Genomic DNA, 17,773 nt, shown 5'->3' on the forward strand with positions numbered 1-17,773 from the left:
CTCCTCTAAAAAAACAGCTTTGTTGTTTTGGAGATTAGTGGCAGGAGAAACCATTAGGTGGGATTTTCTGTGGAGTGTGGAGTGTGGCGTTTCTCTTCATGTGTTTGCTTCTCATGAATCCTCTTCTTCTGAGCTTGAACTGTCCCATTCGGGGTATTTTTTTGGGGGGGGAATCAGTACAATACGGTTCCAAAGTTTTTCCTCTTCTTCTAAGCTTGAACTGTCCGATTCGGGGTAGTTTTCCTTTTGGGGAATCAGTAACATCCGGTTCCAAAGTTGTTCCTCTTCTTGTGAGGTTGAAGTCTCTACAAACTGTTCTGAACGTTCCAAAAATCTTTCTTCATCTTTTGACTCCCTCCTGCCCTTTTTCAGGGCGGTTTTGTGTTTGCTAATAGTCTTACCGCCTGGGCCTTCACTCCTGCTCCTGTGTGTTAACCTGTCCCAAAACAAATCTTTCTCATCATCCTGGGAGCTTGAGAGACGACTTAGATTTTGGGCAGAAGAAACTTCCCCAGCCGGGTCAGCTCTATGTCTGGGAACCAATGGAAACCCGTCCCAAAACAAATCTTTCTCATCATCCTGGGAGCTTGAGAAAGGACTCAGATTTTGTACAGAAGAAACTTTCCCAGCCGGGTCAGCTCTGGGATCCGATGGAAGCCCGTCCCAAAACAAATCTCTCTCAACAGGTACTGGAGGTACTCGGAGGTACTTGGAGGTACTTATGCCTGAATCATTTCCAGGAAAGAAATGGTCGAACACTTTCCTCATCCCTGTCGTCACCAGATATCCTAGTCCAAAACCAATTGGGAAAATTAAAGGGTATGGCATTTTGGAAACACAAAAATTCTCACTAGACACAAAACCTGAATCTCACTGAAACGTTTGGATTCTAACTGATGTGTTGAGATTCAAGCAGTTAAAGCCTCAGAACGTCTTTGATCTGTTGTGATGTTCATGATGTCGTCTGTGACCTCATCAGTGAGGTCACTGTGGTTCTGGGGAGGGTCCTGCTTCTGATCGTTGCTATGGGAACGAACAGATAAGTTCTGCCCGACTCAAACTGAAATTATGACCAAATATTTAATAAGTAATTTTTTTTTTCATTTATTTAACAGGAATTGATTAACAATAGATTTTTACCTTGGTTTTCTGTACCTGCTGCCATATGAATTGTCTTTATCCATTATTAATTTGGTTCTGGGAGGAAATTGTTCAGATTTTATAAACATTTGCAAAACAAAATTTTCTCTAATCTTTGTTAACTCTATGTTAATAATCAAATTTAATTTGTTGTTGCGCAACATCTCCCCCCTCTTCAGTCTCTCTCCTCTCTCACTCTCTACTTCCTCTTCTGAGAGGGGAGATGTGCTACCAGCACTCTGTCTATCGGGTTAATTGAGTTTCCTAAATCTGCTGGGTTTTATCCTGTCCAGAACTGAAGTAAACTCTGTTTAAGCTGGCATCGAGAAAAGATTCGCCTGGTTCCTGACGAACTACATCCAGGTGTCCCAACCTTCTTCCCCCTGTGAATTAGCCAGACTGAGCAGCCTGCAGCCAACTAGTTTCACAGAGCACACCTGTTAACGGTCGCTCTTCTCTTTATGACAACTTGCACTTGGTACAGAACCAGGTTGGTTTTAGTGACTCAGCGAGTCCCAAGGATGTTGTTTTACATATGGGCTTCCAGCAACCTATAAAACATTTTCCACTTTTTCCTCTCCAGAATCAAACATCAGAGCTATTTTACAACCATCAAAGAACCTTAAGGTGACTCATTAACTGAATGTCCACAACATCTTTTAGATTTTCTTTATGCTAAATATTTTATTAGTAAGGCAGTTTTGCAAGGGTCAGTGCAGCTTAATTCAGTAGCAGAAATAATCAAATAAGTAAAATCAATCATCTAGTTTATCTTTCCCTAATGCTGACACTGAGAACTAAAAAAGGGAACCTTTGAGAGAGACGGACGGAGCATGGCTTTTCAAACCCCAGACCTGGCCTGATGATGAAGAAGGTGCTGCAGCAGGAGGAGGAAGTTGATCGACGAAGGCCGGGATCTCTGTAGGTCTGATGAGCTTCTTCTCCGCATGGATGGTGACAGAACGTGGGTGCTGGCAGGAAGGAAGGCACCAGTTCTTCTTCTTTGCCTTTGGTCTTTGCTTTTGTCTTCATCTTTGTCTTTGGGGTCTGAACCCAAACCCAAACTTTTGGTCTGTACTGTGTATATACAGTATATATATAAAGTAAGTACTTAGCTACTTACCCGTTAGCTAAGTACAGCATAATTGCAGAACTGATACAACTTCTACACCTTGAAGCCTGTCTGCTACAGTCTTACGTTAGCTAAACAGATCAATATCCAATGTGTCTGTATCTGACATACACTAAAGATTTTATTTAGCAGAAAAGGTTTTGGACTAAACTGTAACTCCTGTTAGCCACGCTAGGACCAAGTACAGCTAGTCAATCAACCGTCGCTGAGTTCAGGGAAGCGCTGATTAATAATCGAGAAATAAATATCAAGCCTGGAAACTTGATATCGTAACGGACTGAATGTTATGTTTTGAACGTAATCTTTGCTCGTCTTGCGGGGCGCAGGCGGTTGCCACGGTAACAGGTGTGCTTAAACTACAAAGAGAGAGAGAGAGAGTAAAAAGGTAGGAATGGTTTTGAGTTGATCACCTGTTCAGGTTATTTTACCTTTGTTTCCCTTTGCTGTGGCTCATTACAGTCACTGTAGTTTCTAAACGTTGGACTAATTACCTGGTTCGTTTGTGAGTTTATGTCATTCACAACAAACATCAAATAGAACAAATATTTTATAAAATTTTAACAAACAAATGCTTTCTACCGCAGTAATTATGTGAAATTATATTAATTATATCCCAACTTCAGAAGATTTGCCTTTACCTTTACAGAGCTCTTTGGTTCCTCCTATCAGTCTGCAGCTTCTCATATTGACGTCATCAAACCAAATGTCAGATCTACCATAACTGACTGACATCTGCTGGCCTCAGGTTTGCAACCAGCTTGTGACTGAGAAACCAGTAACCTCCTCCCAGATGATGATATGAACTCTGTCCATTGTAGTAGCTGATATGTTGTGAAAATCTGGTAGAAATGATGCACTAATCGAGTCATGTTTACATAGAAACAACCACCGTGAGGCTTTGTTTGTGAGACTTGCGGTCACGTGGGTCGGTTGTGGGCGGAGCTTGGTAAGGTCCATAGCGGTGAAGAGCGACAAATTATTTTGCTATTTTACACTTATAAATATATATTTAGATATATTTGCTAAAAATTTATATTTTGTGCTTTTGTATTTGGCCTTCTTTAGTCTGATATGTGTAAATAAAATTTTAAATAATAATAATAAAATAAACACTTTTCTGATTTTACTTCATCCAACCTTTGAAAGCCATGTTCACATTTACCTTCCCAATCTTACTACTTTATGTTGGTGAATCCCATTAAAATACATAAAGGTTTGTCCTTGTGATGCTAGGAAATGTGGAAAAGGTTCAAAGGTTACGCATGCTGCTATTAGTTATCATTTTTTATCCTGTCCTCGACTCAACCCTCTTTCGTACGTCGGGGTTGTGTTTGTGCAGCTTCCATCTCTACCATCGTGTGTGACGTGACGGACAAAGCCAGCTTGGTGCTGGACTGCCTTACAGACATGAAGCACTCAGTGAAGACCATCGTTCTGATGGAGACCCCCAGCGCCAGCCTGGTGGAGAGGGCCCAGCAGGCCGGAGTCCACATCCTGAGCCTGCAGGAGACCGAGGTCTGGAGACACTTCTTAACCTCTACATCATGTCTGACTGGTGGATTTTAAGGCTGTTTTTTAATCATGTAATGGATGTTACTTGTTGAGTAACTTTTATTTTTCTCTCTGCTGAGTTGTTTCCAATCTTTATGTCATCATTTTTCATTTTTCCTAAGCCATTTTCACTTTGAAGGAATCAAATGTCCTTTTCTCCCCTCGTTTACCATCTTGTTTTACCTTCTTGTTCCTCAGGCTCTCGGTCAGGCCAACTACAAGCAGCCGATTGTAAGTAGCACCAACTCTGCCCAGAACTTTCCAACGCTAACAAACGTGACCTTAAACTCATCTGTTTGACCCCCGTCAGCCCCCTCAGCCTGATGACATGGCAGTCATCTGCTTCACCAGTGGAACCACAGGTAGCACACGCCGTCTGAACCGCACACTAAACACCTTCATTCATACCAAAGCCTCCATGCTGCTGTTCATTTTCAGGAAGCCCGAAAGGAGCGATGTTAACACATGGCAACATTGTGTCCAACTACTCTTCCTTCATCAAACTAACACAGGTGAGAGCTTTTATCTGGACTTACAATCCAGATAAAAACACTTATTTTTCCACTTCTTTAAATTCAGCTTCTAAGATTTGCTCTGATTTTTATCTAGGAAATTCGGGGAAGCAAAAAGACATTTTAACTTATAAAATGGGAAAAGTATCTTCTTCCACTGGCAGATTAATTCACCTATTGATGAAAAAGTTCTAGTTCTATTAAGAAATTATTGACTTAAATCAAATCTATCTTGTTGAAAAGTTACTTGTAAGTTTTATCTTATTTCAAGTGTACAAAGATATTTGCCCTAGAAACTAGAGTGAAAATATTTGGTAGGATTTTGTATTTTTGCTCTTTGAGTGGGAAATAAACAACAGAACAAATCAAATGTGAAATGATGTAGCATCAAACATGTGAAAAAAAGACCACAGGTATGTACCAAAACAAATGCATACAAATATGGCAGAGAGGAGCCTTCGCCATGAGAAACTGCAGCTCCTACGTCAGATTTATGTTTTGTTTTTTGTCAGCATTCAGGCAGCTGACTCACAGAGGAACCACACCCAAAACAAACATGAAGCTCTGCATGCAATGTTTCTTTATTGAGTTATTTCTGTTCCATCCGTCACTCAGAAAGCCACAAATGGTTTGGGGAGAAAACGGCTTTCACTTTCATATTTCATTTAGTGTTGGCTTGTTGGATTGTTTAGCTTTCCTGCGATGCTGCTGAGTCAGCTGGTTTAAGATGCAGAGTAGGAGGTTTTTATGATCCACGTCCTCACCTGTCCAGTCGTACATTTGGACAACATTAGGAGACTTGATGCTTTCTTTTCTGCCTGTGGTATAAAATCCCTCACCCTGGTGTTTCTACCTTCCTTGCTGTCATTTCCTGTAGCTGCGCTGTCCGCTGAATTCCAGCGACGTCCATATTTCCTACCTCCCCTTGGCTCATATGTTTGAGAGGATAGTCCAGGTATGTCTCAGGTTGCCACCTTTTTAGTCGCTCCATCTTCTCCACTGCAGGAACACGCTGCAAAAAAATGTTTTCGGTGCCATCTTTGTCTGACAGGGGGTCATGCTGGTGCACGGAGCCAGAATCGGCTTTTTCCAGGGAGACGTCCGCCGGTTATCGGATGATCTGATTGCACTGAGGCCTACGGTGTTCCCAGTCGTACCCAGACTTCTCAACAGAATGTATGATAAGGTGAGTGAGCCACCTTAACGTCTACTGGTAGCACTATGATAGGTCTGCAACTAACGACTATTTTAGTAATCGATTACTCTATCAATTGTTCTGATGATTAATCTGTTAAGAAACTGACACATTCTACAGATGTTTCACTTTAGACATTTTTACACTATTAGAAATACAATAAAAATGCAAATAAGCATAAAATTTCTATTAAAGATAATTCCAGTAAGAAAGTAAATATTTTATTGTCTAAAATGCAACAACAGCATTTCTTTAGTGTACGTTTGATCATCTGGAGCAACAGGATCCATCCGCAGCTAAAAAAATCATACTGTCTACTAAGCTATTGTTTGTTTTTTGGATTAATACCTGGATAGCAGAAGGTGCTTAATATGAGATTTGCTTTAGTACATAATTTGAAGTAAAGTTAAAATTCCCACTTGAGTTCTGGGTAGTAGATGTGTACATGCAAAGAAGGTTCTTTCATCTTAAATGCAAAATGTAAAGATTTTTGTAAAGGCTTTGGTTTAATTACTGGCCACTTTTAGAGTCTGAATATTCCAGTTATTGATGAACCGATTTCAATAATCAATTAATCACGGTTAATCGTGTCAGCTCTAGGAGTTTTAGATCTACCAAAAGGGGGTTGGGAATGATGAGGTTCACCTTGTTTTCACTGACTGTTTACGTGTGTGTGTGTGTGTGTGTGTGTGTGTGTGCGTGTGCACGCTCAGATCTTTGGGCAGGCCAACACCTCTTTGAAGCGCTGGCTGCTGGACTTGGCGTACAGGAGGAAGCAGGCAGAGGTCATGAAAGGCATCGTGCGGACAGACAGCATCTGGGATCGACTCATCTTCAGGAAGGTCCAGGTACGCAGAACCATCACTCCTGTTTTTCTACCGCAGAATCCTCTGCTGGGGACAGGATGTCCTACTGGTCACATTGTTCCTCAACTCAAAGGAAACAAAACATTTTCTCAGCACGTTTTTAATTTTTCATTGAATAAGTGGCAGCAGTAGTTGCTGGTCATTTTTCTCCTCGTCGTGTTTCGGTTCTGGTTGTTGTACCCGACTTTAACAAAACGGAGCCGTCTGCAGCCGAATCATGGATTAGTTGGATTCACTGAGTGGCAATGATGTAAAATAATTCTCTGCAATCTACCACCTAGTCTTCTTGGGGAAAGCTTACTTCCATTTTAATTATTGCTTTTTTGTTTGTTTTATAGATGTATGGTTTTGTAACTAATATATTCCGCAAGGAGATCACTTCAACATAATTATGTTTGATAATGAGCCCTTTATCCATTAGTCATATTTTATGAAAGTCATTTGGCCCAAATGTGGATCAGAACTAAAATTAATTATAATATGACATAATTTGAAGTTTCAAAAACTGACATGCAATTTAATAATGCGACGTTTGAGCATTTCTGTGATTTTTTATCTCCATGCTTCATAAAAATACATTACTACAAAGTAGATTAAACCCATCAAGACTGTGATGTAAGGCATTGTTTGTGCTGAAAGACTGTGAGACATAAATGTCATTGTAATAATAATGATAATCTGTTCACTAGCGGAACAAGTCGGCGGGGGGGCGGGGCTAATGACCGGGCCCTTTATACCCAAATAATAAAGCTCATGATAATTTAACTTTACAACATAGACATGCTTGCAACAGCGGGGCTTACAAGTTTCACCACCACAGAGAGTGACTTTGTCATTCTGAAATCCATCTGACATGAAGTACAACAAACCAAGAGAACAACAGAAACATCAGGCTGCTGGTCACTAATGATGAAATCAGTTCAGAACCACGGATGGGTTCGGATCATTTTGACACTTTATCAGTTTCAACTCAGAGCCTGGAGTAGCTTCAATAACTACTGAAGCTACGTTTATTGTTGACGCATTAAACCGAGCACGCAGCAGTGCGCGTTGAAGCAGGAGCGCAGCGGCACACGCCACATGCGCAGCATGGCGCAGCACCTTGTGCATGTTTGTAACTCAGGGCGATCGCGGTCGCCGCTGTTCACACAAACTGGACGATGTGGAAGATGCTCTTCCAGGCGGCTCCAATGGAAACCTTAACTATAAACGCCATACTGCTGTCTTGGCTCAAAAACGCTCAACCCGAACTGTTGAGCGCGACTATAACTCAGCCTTCAGTCCCTGACATCACCGCTGTACCACTGATACAGAGAAAAGGGGATGTAAGCTTGGTGGCTGGGCTGATACAGTTTACAATCAGTCTACAGTTAACTCACACTTTGTGAATAATGTCAGAGTTGCTACCTGTAACTAGTCCGGCTCCTTCGCTGGGCTGGCAGTTTTGGCGGCTCTGAATCGCTGCCAACATAAAAGTCCGGTTCATCTCCAAGGCGAGGAACAAAATATGCGTCCAGTTTTTGGTTTGTCCTTGTTCGCTTTTTTCCATCCTTTTCAATTTGCCGCTCCATAGAGCTCCACTCTTGTTAACTTAGTCCATAGAAATGCTCTAGCTCATTTGTCATCTGTTACCAAGTGACTGATGATGGACGGCTGGTGACAAGCTTTACCCAGAATACACTTGGAGACAATAAGGATGATCCACTTGTAATTTTGTGTGTCATAAAGTTAAATGTAAATAAAGCCAGTCATGTATAGTGTAACACAGTAGAGAAGGGTATTACATATATTTTGGATAAATGGGCCAATAGGTTCGGCTATCGGAGCACAGTGGAGTGTTTAAATGACACACAAGGGCAGTTGGGTGTATTTAAAGAACTGGTTTTAGTGACAGAAAACACACAATTAACAGTTGCACAAAACACACAATTATGAAAATAAAATTACACACAATAAAATGAAGAAAAAAAAAAATAACAATAATACTTGGCCAAGTGCTAATTCTTAATTTCAAATAATCCGGGTGCACCCTGGTAATCTGCACTCCAAATTGTATTAGTCAGCAGATTAATCAAATTAATCCCAATTTGGTTTGATTCAACTTCATTCACAGGAGAATTTCCACCACAGCTGTGCGTCACAATGTCCGAAATAAAACAATCCAAAAAGTATTGTCCAAAGATCAATAAATAAAAAAAACAATAATAATGGAGAATGTCAGTTGTAGGTCTCACACACAACCGTGTGTGAAGATGTATGTTGCTCTCCTACCACACCGCAGGGTGCAGCATGACTCCAAATGGGATAGACGAAATCTGGTTCTCTCTTTAGGTCCAGGTGGGAAGGCTCGCCATCAATATCAAAGGAGGGATCCTCTTCAGGAATGATCCAGTATAAAAAAAAACCTGACCTGTCAACAGACAGGACCAGCAGAAATACAGGACTTTACCAAGCCGTTCTAGCTTTAAACCTTCTTTCCAACACAGTAACAAAACATTACCTAGTTACTAAAACAACGGATATTTTTTTTAACAACAATGTAACATGGAGGGTTAACACTCCTCCATGGGCTGCCACCTTATCGTGGTGGAGGGGTTTGAGTGCCCCAATGATCCTAGGAGCTATGCTGTCTGGGGCTTCATGCCCCTGGTAGGGTCACCCAAGGCAGACAGGTCCTAGGTGAGGGACCAGACAAAGTGCAGCCCGAAGACCCCAATGATGAAGGAAAACCTTGGACTTGGTGTTCCCTTGCCCGGACGCGGGTCACCGGGGCCCCACTCTGGAGCCAGGCCTGGAGGGGGGGCACGATGGCGAGCGTCTGGTGGCCGGGCTTTTACCCATGGAGCCCGGCCGGGCTCAGCCCGAAGAGGAAACATGGGCCCCCCCTCCCATGGGCCCACCACCCGTGGGAGGGGCCAAAGGGGTCGGGTGCACTGTGTGATGGGTGGCGGCCAAGGGAGGGGACCCTGGCGGTCCGATCCTCGGTTGCAGAAACTGGCTCTTGGGACGTGGAATGTCACCTCTCTGGTGGGGAAGGAGCCGGAGCTAGTGCGTGAGGTCGAGAGGTTCCGGCTAGAAATAGTCGGTCTCACCTCGACGCATGGCTCTGGTTCTGGAACCAGTCTCCTTGAGAGGGGCTGGACATACTTCCACTCTGGAGTTGCCCAGGGAGAGAGACGTCGGGCAGGAGTGGGCATACTTGTTGCTCCCCATCTCGGCGCCTGTACGTTGGGGTTTACCCCGGTGAACGAGAGGGTAGGATCCCTCCGCCTACGGGTGGGGGGACGGGTTCTGACTGTCGTTTGTGCTTACGGGCCGAACGACAGTTCAGATTACCCACCCTTTTTGGAGTCCTTAGAGGGGGTACTGGAGAGTGCTCCTCCTGGGGACTCCCTTGTTCTGCTGGGGGACTTCAACGCTCACGTGGGCAACGACAGTGAGACCTGGAGGGGCGTGGTTGGGAGGAACGGCCCACCCGACCTGAACTCGAGCGGTGTTCTGTTGCTGGACTTCTGTGCTCGCCATGGATTGTCCATAACGAACACCATGTTCAAGCATAAGGGTGTCCATATGTGCACTTGGCACCAGGACACCCTAGGCCGCAGTTCGATGATCGACTTTGTCATCGTTTCATCGGATCTACGGCCGTATGTCTTGGACACTCGGGTGAAGAGAGGTGCGGAGCTGTCCACTGACCACTACCTGGTGGTGAGTTGGCTCCGGTGGCGGGGGCGAAAGCCGGTCAGACCTGGCAGGCCCAAACGTGTTGTGAGGGTCTGCTGGGAACGTCTGGCGGAATCCCCTGTGAGACGGAGCTTTAACTCCCATCTCCGGCAAAACTTCGAACACGTCCCGGGGGAGGTGGGGGACATGGAGTCTGAGTGGACCGTGTTCCGTGCCTCCATTGTCGAGGCGGCCGATCGGAGCTGTGGCCGCAAGGTTGTCGGTGCCTGTCGCGGCGGCAACCCTCGAACCCGTTGGTGGACACCTTCGGTGAGGGATGCCGTCAGGCTGAAGAAGGAGTCCTATCAAGCCTTTTTAGCCTGTGGGACTCCGGAAGCAGCTGATGGGTACCGGCGGGCGAAGCGGCATGCGGCTCGGGCGGTTGCTGAGGCAAAAACTCGGGTGTGGGAGGAGTTTGGAGAGGCCATGGAGAAAGACTTCCGCACGGCTTCGAGGCGATTCTGGTCCACCATCCGGCGTCTCAGGGGGGGGAAGCGGTGCAGTACCAACACTGTTTATAGTGGGGATGGTGTGCTGCTGACCTCTACTCGGGACGTTGTGGGCCGGTGGGCAGAGTACTTCGAAGACCTCCTCAATCCCACCAACATGCCTTCCACTGAGGAAGCGGAGCCTGGGGACTCTGGGTTGGGCTCTCCAATCTCTGGGGGCGAGGTCGCCGAGGTGGTTAAAAAGCTCCTCGGTGGCAAGGCCCCGGGGGTGGATGAGATCCGCCCGGAGTTCCTTAAGGCTCTGGATGTTGTAGGGTTGTGTTGGTTGACGCGACTCTGCAATATCGCATGGACATCGGGGGCAGTTCCCCTGGATTGGCAGACTGGGGTGGTGGTTCCCCTGTTCAAAAAGGGGGACCGGAGGGTGTGCTCCAATTATAGAGGGGTCACACTCTTAAGCCTCCCTGGCAAGGTCTATTCAGGGGTCCTGGAGAGGAGGGTCCGTCGGATAGTCGAACCTCGGATTCAGGAAGAGCAGTGTGGTTTTCGTCCTGGTCGTGGAACACTGGACCAGCTCTACACCCTCAGCAGGGTCCTGGAGGGTGCATGGGAGTTCGCCCAACCAGTCTACATGTGTTTTGTGGACTTGGAGAAGGCGTTCGACCGTGTCCCTCGGGGAGCCCTGTGGGGGGTTCTCCGGGAGTATGGGGTACCGGGCCCTTTGATACGGGCTGTCAGGTCCCTGTATGACCGGTGTCAGAGTCTGGTCCGCATTGCCGGCAGTAAGTCGGGCTCGTTTCCGGTGAGAGTTGGACTCCGCCAGGGCTGCCCTTTGTCACCGATTCTGTTCATCACTTTCATGGACAGAATTTCTAGGCGCAGCCAAGGTGTTGAGGGGATCCGATTTGGTGGCCTCAGGATCTCATCTCTGCTTTTCGCAGACGATGTGGTCCTTTTGGCTTCATCAGATCGTGATCTGCAGCTCTCGCTGGATCGGTTCGCAGCCGAGTGTGAAGCGGCCGGGATGGGGATCAGTGCCTCCAAATCCGAGGCCATGGTCTTGAGCCGGAAAAGGGTAGAGTGCCTTCTCCGGGTCAGGGGGGGTGTCCTGCCCCAAGTGGAGGAGTTTAAGTATCTCGGGATCTTGTTCACGAATGGGGGAAGAAGGGAGCGGGAGATCGACAGGCGGATTGGCGCAGCGTCTGCTGTCAAGCGGGCGCTGTACCGGTCCGTCGTGGTGAAGAGAGAGCTGAGCCAAAAAGCGAAGCTCTCGATTTACCGGTCGATCTACGTTCCCACCCTCATCTATGGTCATGAGCTTTGGGTCATGACCGAAAGAACGAGATCGCGGATACAAGCGGCCGAAATGGGTTTTCTCCGTAGGGTGGCTGGGCTCTCCCTTAGAGATAGGGTGAGAAGCTCAGTCATCCGGGAGGGACTCAGAGTAGAGCCGCTGCTCCTTCACATCGAGAGGAGCCAGTTGAGGTGGCTTGGGCATCTGGTCAGGATGCCTCCTGGACGCCTCCCTGGTGAGGTGTTCCGGGCACGTCCCACCGGGAGGAGGCCCCGGGGAAGACCCAGGACACGCTGGAGGGACTATGTCTCTCGGCTGGCCTGGGAACGCCTCGGGATTCCCCCGGAGGAGCTGGAAGAAGTGGCTGGGGAGAGGGAAGTCTGGGCCTCCCTTCTGAAGCTGCTACCCCCGCGACCCGACCTCGGATAAGCGGAAGAAGATGGATGGATGGATGGATGGATGGATGGAACAATGTAACAAACGACAAAAACACAAATAAAAGGCTCCGAATATGCTCACCGATCTCAGTGCGACACACTTCAGACAACCGTATAGTGGGTCTCAATCCGGATGCGTGGGGCACTAAACGATGTAACAAGGCATATTTGATCTAAATAATATAAACTTAATAAAATAAAATTATGTTAAAGCCTAAATTTTACCTTTTATCTACGAAGAACAAGCTGAAATAACTGCCAGAAAGAGCCAACGATTCCTAACGGCAAAAAACTGAAGTTCAGTTTGTATTCATTTAATAAATAATTTCCAGCACATAAGCTGGACAATCAACATAAAATCTATTTACAAAAGAGTTTATCCACAATACAGTTAATACAGCACGTAAAAAATACTTTTAACTGTCGGGATACATACTCTGGCGCTGCCCCGCTCAGCAGTCTCACCGCGTCGGATCTCTAGAGCAAAACCAACGGTACTGCAGACCCGGGGGAGAAGGGCGGGATCCACAACGGCAGCCTGCACCCTGATTGGTCCAGACGCTCTGGAAACTAAACTTCTCATTGGCCAGGCAGACCACCCAGCTTCCTTAACCTCTTCTCTTAAAGTGGCATACCCACTTTATGTGGGTTACAATAACACAACATTTTATTCAATATTTTACACCCACTATGTCACTAAAATCAGTCGGTCTTGTAAGGTTTTTAGTAACCATGAGTCAACAATGACTGGGGCACCATATCATATAATCCTACATACACAATACTCAACAGGAGAGGGCCAGCTCTTCTCCAGCTCTCATCAGACGTGATAAAGGTTTGGATCCCTGAAGTCATATTCTGCCTCCCATCCGGGCCCCCGCCCCTGAATCAGACTTTGCTGATCAGGTGCAAGAGCTTGTTGCTTACTTTGACTGATATTGTTTTAGATTTCTCAGTAGTATCCCACGCTGCCCCCTACAGGCCAGCCTCGGAGGCCGCGTGCGTCTCATGGTGACAGGAGCGGCCCCTATCTCCCCTACAGTCCTCTGCTTCCTGAGAGTTGCCATCGGCTGTCAGGTAACGGTTCAGCTGAAAGTTTGCTCTCTGCTGCTTTATAAATCAGATCCACGTTAATCCAATCTTGTTGCTCTGCAGTTCTACGAAGGCTACGGGCAGACGGAGTGCACCGCCGGATGCACGATGACCCTTCCCGGCGACTGTAGTGCAGGTAACGTTTTGCCGCACGAAGCCGTCTAATCGGCCAGTGAGACGTGAACTGAGAGCGACCTCTGCTCAGCAGGTCACGTCGGACCTCCTCTGCCCTGCAACGCCATCAAACTGGTGGATGTCGCTGAGATGAACTACCTGGCCGTAAACGGGGAAGGGGAGGTGAGACACCAACACCAGCCGATGGAATCACGTGGTTTTGTTTAGCCTTCTCTCCCTTCTACATGCAGGTGTGTGTTTTTGTTTTTTAGGTGTGTGTGAAGGGTCCAAACGTCTTCCAGGGCTACCTGAAAGACCCGGAGAAGACCGCAGAGACTATAGATGCAGACGGATGGCTGCACACCGGAGACATCGGGAAGTGGCTCCCTGTACGTTCATCCAGCTTCATTTATTCTCACATTTTTTGCTATGTGAATTATAGCAATATTGCTTAAAGATACCAGATTCAATTTTAATTGATTTTTTAAAAATGTTCTCACTGACGGGAAATATTTTCAAAAAGTGTCTTTTATTTCAGTAATCCCTTCTGTGGGTTGTACAATAGAGTATTAGGGCAAGGTTACAAGAATTTCTGTTAAATTATCAAAATATAGTCACAATATTAGCAGAGTGAAGATGTATTTTTACCAGAGGAATGTACTGAAATTATGAGGAAGTTTCTAGACTTATCGAGATTCATTCTGGTAATATTATGACTTTATTCTTGTACTTTAAAATAAAGTTTGGCCCTAATATTCCATTGTAGAGTTGACCTAAATTCCACATAAACAGAAGCTTTAAAATACGCTTGTCAAACAAGATGGCGGCCTTGAGCAAGCCGACATCACTCTGAATTAGGAGAACCCAAGGAGTGCATTGTTTGGGGGTGAAAAAATACACATTTTCCAAAAATTAAATCTTTATCAATTAATCATCGGCCTCTAATGTGAATCTGACTTTGTTCCTGCTGCTTCTCACTGCGTCCTTCTTATCAGAAGCCTCGATGTTGCAGGGAATGGTAACACGGTGCACACATCTCTCCACAGAACGGCACGCTGAAGATCGTCGACAGGAAGAAGCACATTTTCAAGCTGGCCCAGGGCGAGTACATCGCTCCTGAGAAGATCGAGAACATCTACACGAGGAGTGATGCAGTGGTGCAGGTGTTTGTGCATGGAGACAGTCTGCAGGTCAGCCATCTTGAAGCCAAACTGTTTTGGTTTCTCTCAAACTCATCTCAGGCCGCCTACAGTGTTGAGACAGGTGTGACTGTTGTCTGCAGGCTTGTCTGGTAGCAGTGGTGGTCCCTGACCCCGACTTCCTGTGTAGCTGGGCCAAGAAGACGCTGAGGCTGCAGGGAAGCTACCAGGAGCTGTGTGGGAAAGCGGTAATCCCAGCAAACTATTCACAAAATTTCTACAATCACTTAATGGCAAAGCCAATTTTCAGAGCTTTACTATGCACATACTTTTCTAGCCCTCAACTAACGATTATTTTAGCAATCGATTAATCAGATGAAAAAATTACACATTCTGCAAAACGTTCATTGAATATTTTTATGTAATATTAGAATTCCATTGCATCTGAATAAGAAAATAAGCACTTTATTGCCTAAAATGCCTTAATATAGCATTTCTTTACCTCAACGCTTGATCTTTTGTCGGCATCCACAGCTAAAATAATACTTCTAACATTAACTGGGCTCAACATCAATACAGCGTAGGGCTGATCTGTTGATTAATTTTCCAATTAACCAATTAATAATTGGATAGTGAAAGGTGTTTAGGACTCTTTTCCTTTTTTTAAAAAAAAATAATTTGAACCAGGTGAAGCTAAAACTGCCACTTGAGGAGTTTTGGTAGAACTGACAAAGTCTATATGTATATATATTTTTGTACAGTTTTGACTTAATTGCTGCTCTGTGTTGTTATTTCAGCAAATGTTCTTGTTTTTGAGTCTGTATACTCAATTTGACGATAAATCAATAGTTGACCATTATTTTAATAATCGATTAGTCACAAGAAATCCAATTAATCGTTTCAACCATCTTCTATTTCTAACTGTAACATTTTTTAATTGGCTTGAAATCAACTTCTTGAGGACATCATGTTTACAATTTTACTTTTCTTTATAGGAGGTCAAGGCAGCCATCTTGGAGGACATCCTGCGGCTTGGCAAAGAGGGAGGCCTCAAGTCCTTTGAGCAGGTGCAGCACTGGCTTCTAGACGAGATTCGCAAGACTGTGAATCCTGTAGAAATGTAACAAAGCTGAGATGAGTTGCTGACGAAGCATTATTCTCCGGTGTCCTGCAGGTTAAGGCCATCCACATCCATACAGAGATGTTCTCCATCGAGAACGGCCTGCTCACCCCAACACTGAAGGCCAAGAGGAACGAAATGCGCCAGTACTTCAGATCCCAGATAGATGAGCTGTACGCTGGGATCAGCATGTAGGAGGACTCATGAGCTTCGTTTGTGTTGTGAAGAGAGAAAGAGGCGGCAAGTCTGAACAGGAAGCTCCAAGGTGTCGAGCTGGAACACAAGAAACGAGCAGAACAGGCCGACACGCAGCTCTTAGTGTTTGTCAAGCATTTCCAAGACGGGATCTGTGGAACACTAAACCTCACAGTCCAGAGGAGTTTTTACACATGAAGTGCTTTCTATGATCAAACTTCACTACAATACAAACATATGATTTTTTAAAATATTTTTTAAGATGATTCCAATCAGCTCCTATGTGAAAATTTTAAAGGGAAACAGTCTCTCCTGCTCCATCAGGAATCATGGTGTGAATAGCCACATGTACAAACTGATTACAAGCCATATATTTAAGCTAATGGTCCTTTTCTATCAGCACTGACTCAGTGTGACCAGCCACATGTTTCCCAACCCTGGTCCTCAAGCCACACTGCCCTGCATGTTTTAGGTATTTCCTTGCTTCAGTCCAGCTGATTTCAATTGATGACTGATTAACAGGCGTTTGTTGAACTGCAATCAGTTGAATCAGGCACATTAAAGCAGGGAAACCTCTCAAACATGTAGGACAGTGTGCCTTGAGGACCAGGGTTGGGAAACACTCGGACCCTTTGATTTTGCTGGGGGTCCTGACTAACGTCAGGAGACTATTAGTCACTTGTTGTTTAGGGGGTGGAGCCTCTGTTTGCATCACAGGAGTGATGCTCTTACGATAATCCGACCGCCATTCATTAAAACTCCCAACAGAGACAAAGTCTGACAAAAAGCCACACGTAGAGCTACACTGCTAGGTGCTAGTGGAAAAGGACCACAAGATCTCAGCCATTTTTAGATCAGCATGGTCATCTCTGTACATTAGATGTACATTTTAAACTGTTTTCACTGTTAATGTATGAATAAGCTTGGTGCCTCATGAACTAGTTCAGACACTGAGGACAACGCAGTCTGATCTAGGTGTGTTTGGGGAACTCGGGTACCTTTGGGAACAACATGGGAAATCTTTGTAATGTATTAATTTATTTATAATAATGATGAGAAAAGGTTCCTGGCTAAAGGACCTTTCCTAATGAATGTTAATCAGTAGGTTTTCATTTTGTAAAAGATTTCATTAAAGAAATATTAAAATATCTGTGTAAACTATTTACCGAGTGGCATTTGTACATTTTGTGATTCATCTTTGCTGCTTTTATTTGTTGCTTTGATAAGATGAAGAAAAACTGGCAAACAGTAAAACTGTGGGTTCCTTTCAAATCTGATTAGTTTCTGTAAGATCTTAAACAGTCTTACGTTTTTATTAAATGCAGTCTCAGACTTGAAGAGGCTTAAATCACACTAGTGTTGCATATTTGTTCATTAATAGTTTTTCAATTGACTGCTTCCTTCTTTTTAATTAATTTGGACCAAATTCTAGCTTTGGCTGATCAGTTCGGGGCAGCATTAGCTTTATTAGAAGAAATTTAACTGGAAACATTCAACCCTCCCTGCAAACTTCATCAATCTTGGTGGTTATTCACAATCAGCTAGAAGGGAAAAATTAACCCCAAATCATATCTCATTCCATCAAAATTGACTTTAATTAGTTGCAGTTAAAATTTGTTCTACTTCTGTTATAAAAAAAATATGAATAAAATCATGTTGACTTTTAAACTTCTGATTGTTTTTTAAGAATGGAGGGGGTAATTAAAAGATGTAATGTTTACAGATTAGATCCAATAAAATTATGAAGAATTAGATTTTAAAAGATTTCAACAAAAATATCACCACACGCAATGGTTCTAGTGCACTGCTCTGAA

At 44.7% G+C, this 17,773-nt stretch overlaps 1 protein-coding gene and 1 long non-coding RNA gene across 5 annotated transcripts in view; one reads left to right on the forward strand and one right to left on the reverse strand.

Moving 5' to 3' along the window:
- The window catches only part of LOC114139287 (long-chain-fatty-acid--CoA ligase 1-like), a 50,676-nt gene extending 33,554 nt beyond the window's left edge, over positions 1 to 17,122 (forward strand). For 2 of the 4 annotated variants that reach the window (XM_028009116.1, XM_028009118.1), the window contains 15 exons: positions 3,612 to 3,787; positions 4,022 to 4,054; positions 4,134 to 4,185; positions 4,262 to 4,335; positions 5,213 to 5,290; positions 5,387 to 5,521; positions 6,244 to 6,378; positions 13,281 to 13,376; positions 13,455 to 13,527; positions 13,597 to 13,688; positions 13,778 to 13,894; positions 14,552 to 14,695; positions 14,788 to 14,892; positions 15,640 to 15,711; positions 15,819 to 15,959. In XM_028009116.1, coding sequence (XP_027864917.1) covers positions 3,612 to 3,787; positions 4,022 to 4,054; positions 4,134 to 4,185; positions 4,262 to 4,335; positions 5,213 to 5,290; positions 5,387 to 5,521; positions 6,244 to 6,378; positions 13,281 to 13,376; positions 13,455 to 13,527; positions 13,597 to 13,688; positions 13,778 to 13,894; positions 14,552 to 14,695; positions 14,788 to 14,892; positions 15,640 to 15,711; positions 15,819 to 15,959 — 1,523 coding nt within the window. Of the gene's footprint in view, positions 1 to 3,611; positions 3,788 to 4,021; positions 4,055 to 4,133; positions 4,186 to 4,261; positions 4,336 to 5,212; positions 5,291 to 5,386; positions 5,522 to 6,243; positions 6,379 to 13,280; positions 13,377 to 13,454; positions 13,528 to 13,596; positions 13,689 to 13,777; positions 13,895 to 14,551; positions 14,696 to 14,787; positions 14,893 to 15,639; positions 15,712 to 15,818 lie in introns of all 4 variants that reach the window. The other 2 variants (XM_028009117.1, XM_028009120.1) reach the window with 2 other exon arrangements.
- Positions 8,152 to 12,580, reverse strand: LOC114139288 (uncharacterized). The gene is made up of 2 exons (XR_003594416.1): positions 12,382 to 12,580; positions 8,152 to 8,806 (listed from the first exon to the last, which is right to left on the reverse strand). It is a non-coding gene; the product is annotated as an uncharacterized LOC114139288 (long non-coding RNA).
- Positions 17,123 to 17,773: the final 651 nt, after the last annotated feature.

This window comes from Xiphophorus couchianus, chromosome 23 (assembly GCF_001444195.1).
Source record: "Xiphophorus couchianus chromosome 23, X_couchianus-1.0, whole genome shotgun sequence".
Classification (NCBI taxonomy): domain Eukaryota; kingdom Metazoa; phylum Chordata; class Actinopteri; order Cyprinodontiformes; family Poeciliidae; genus Xiphophorus; species Xiphophorus couchianus.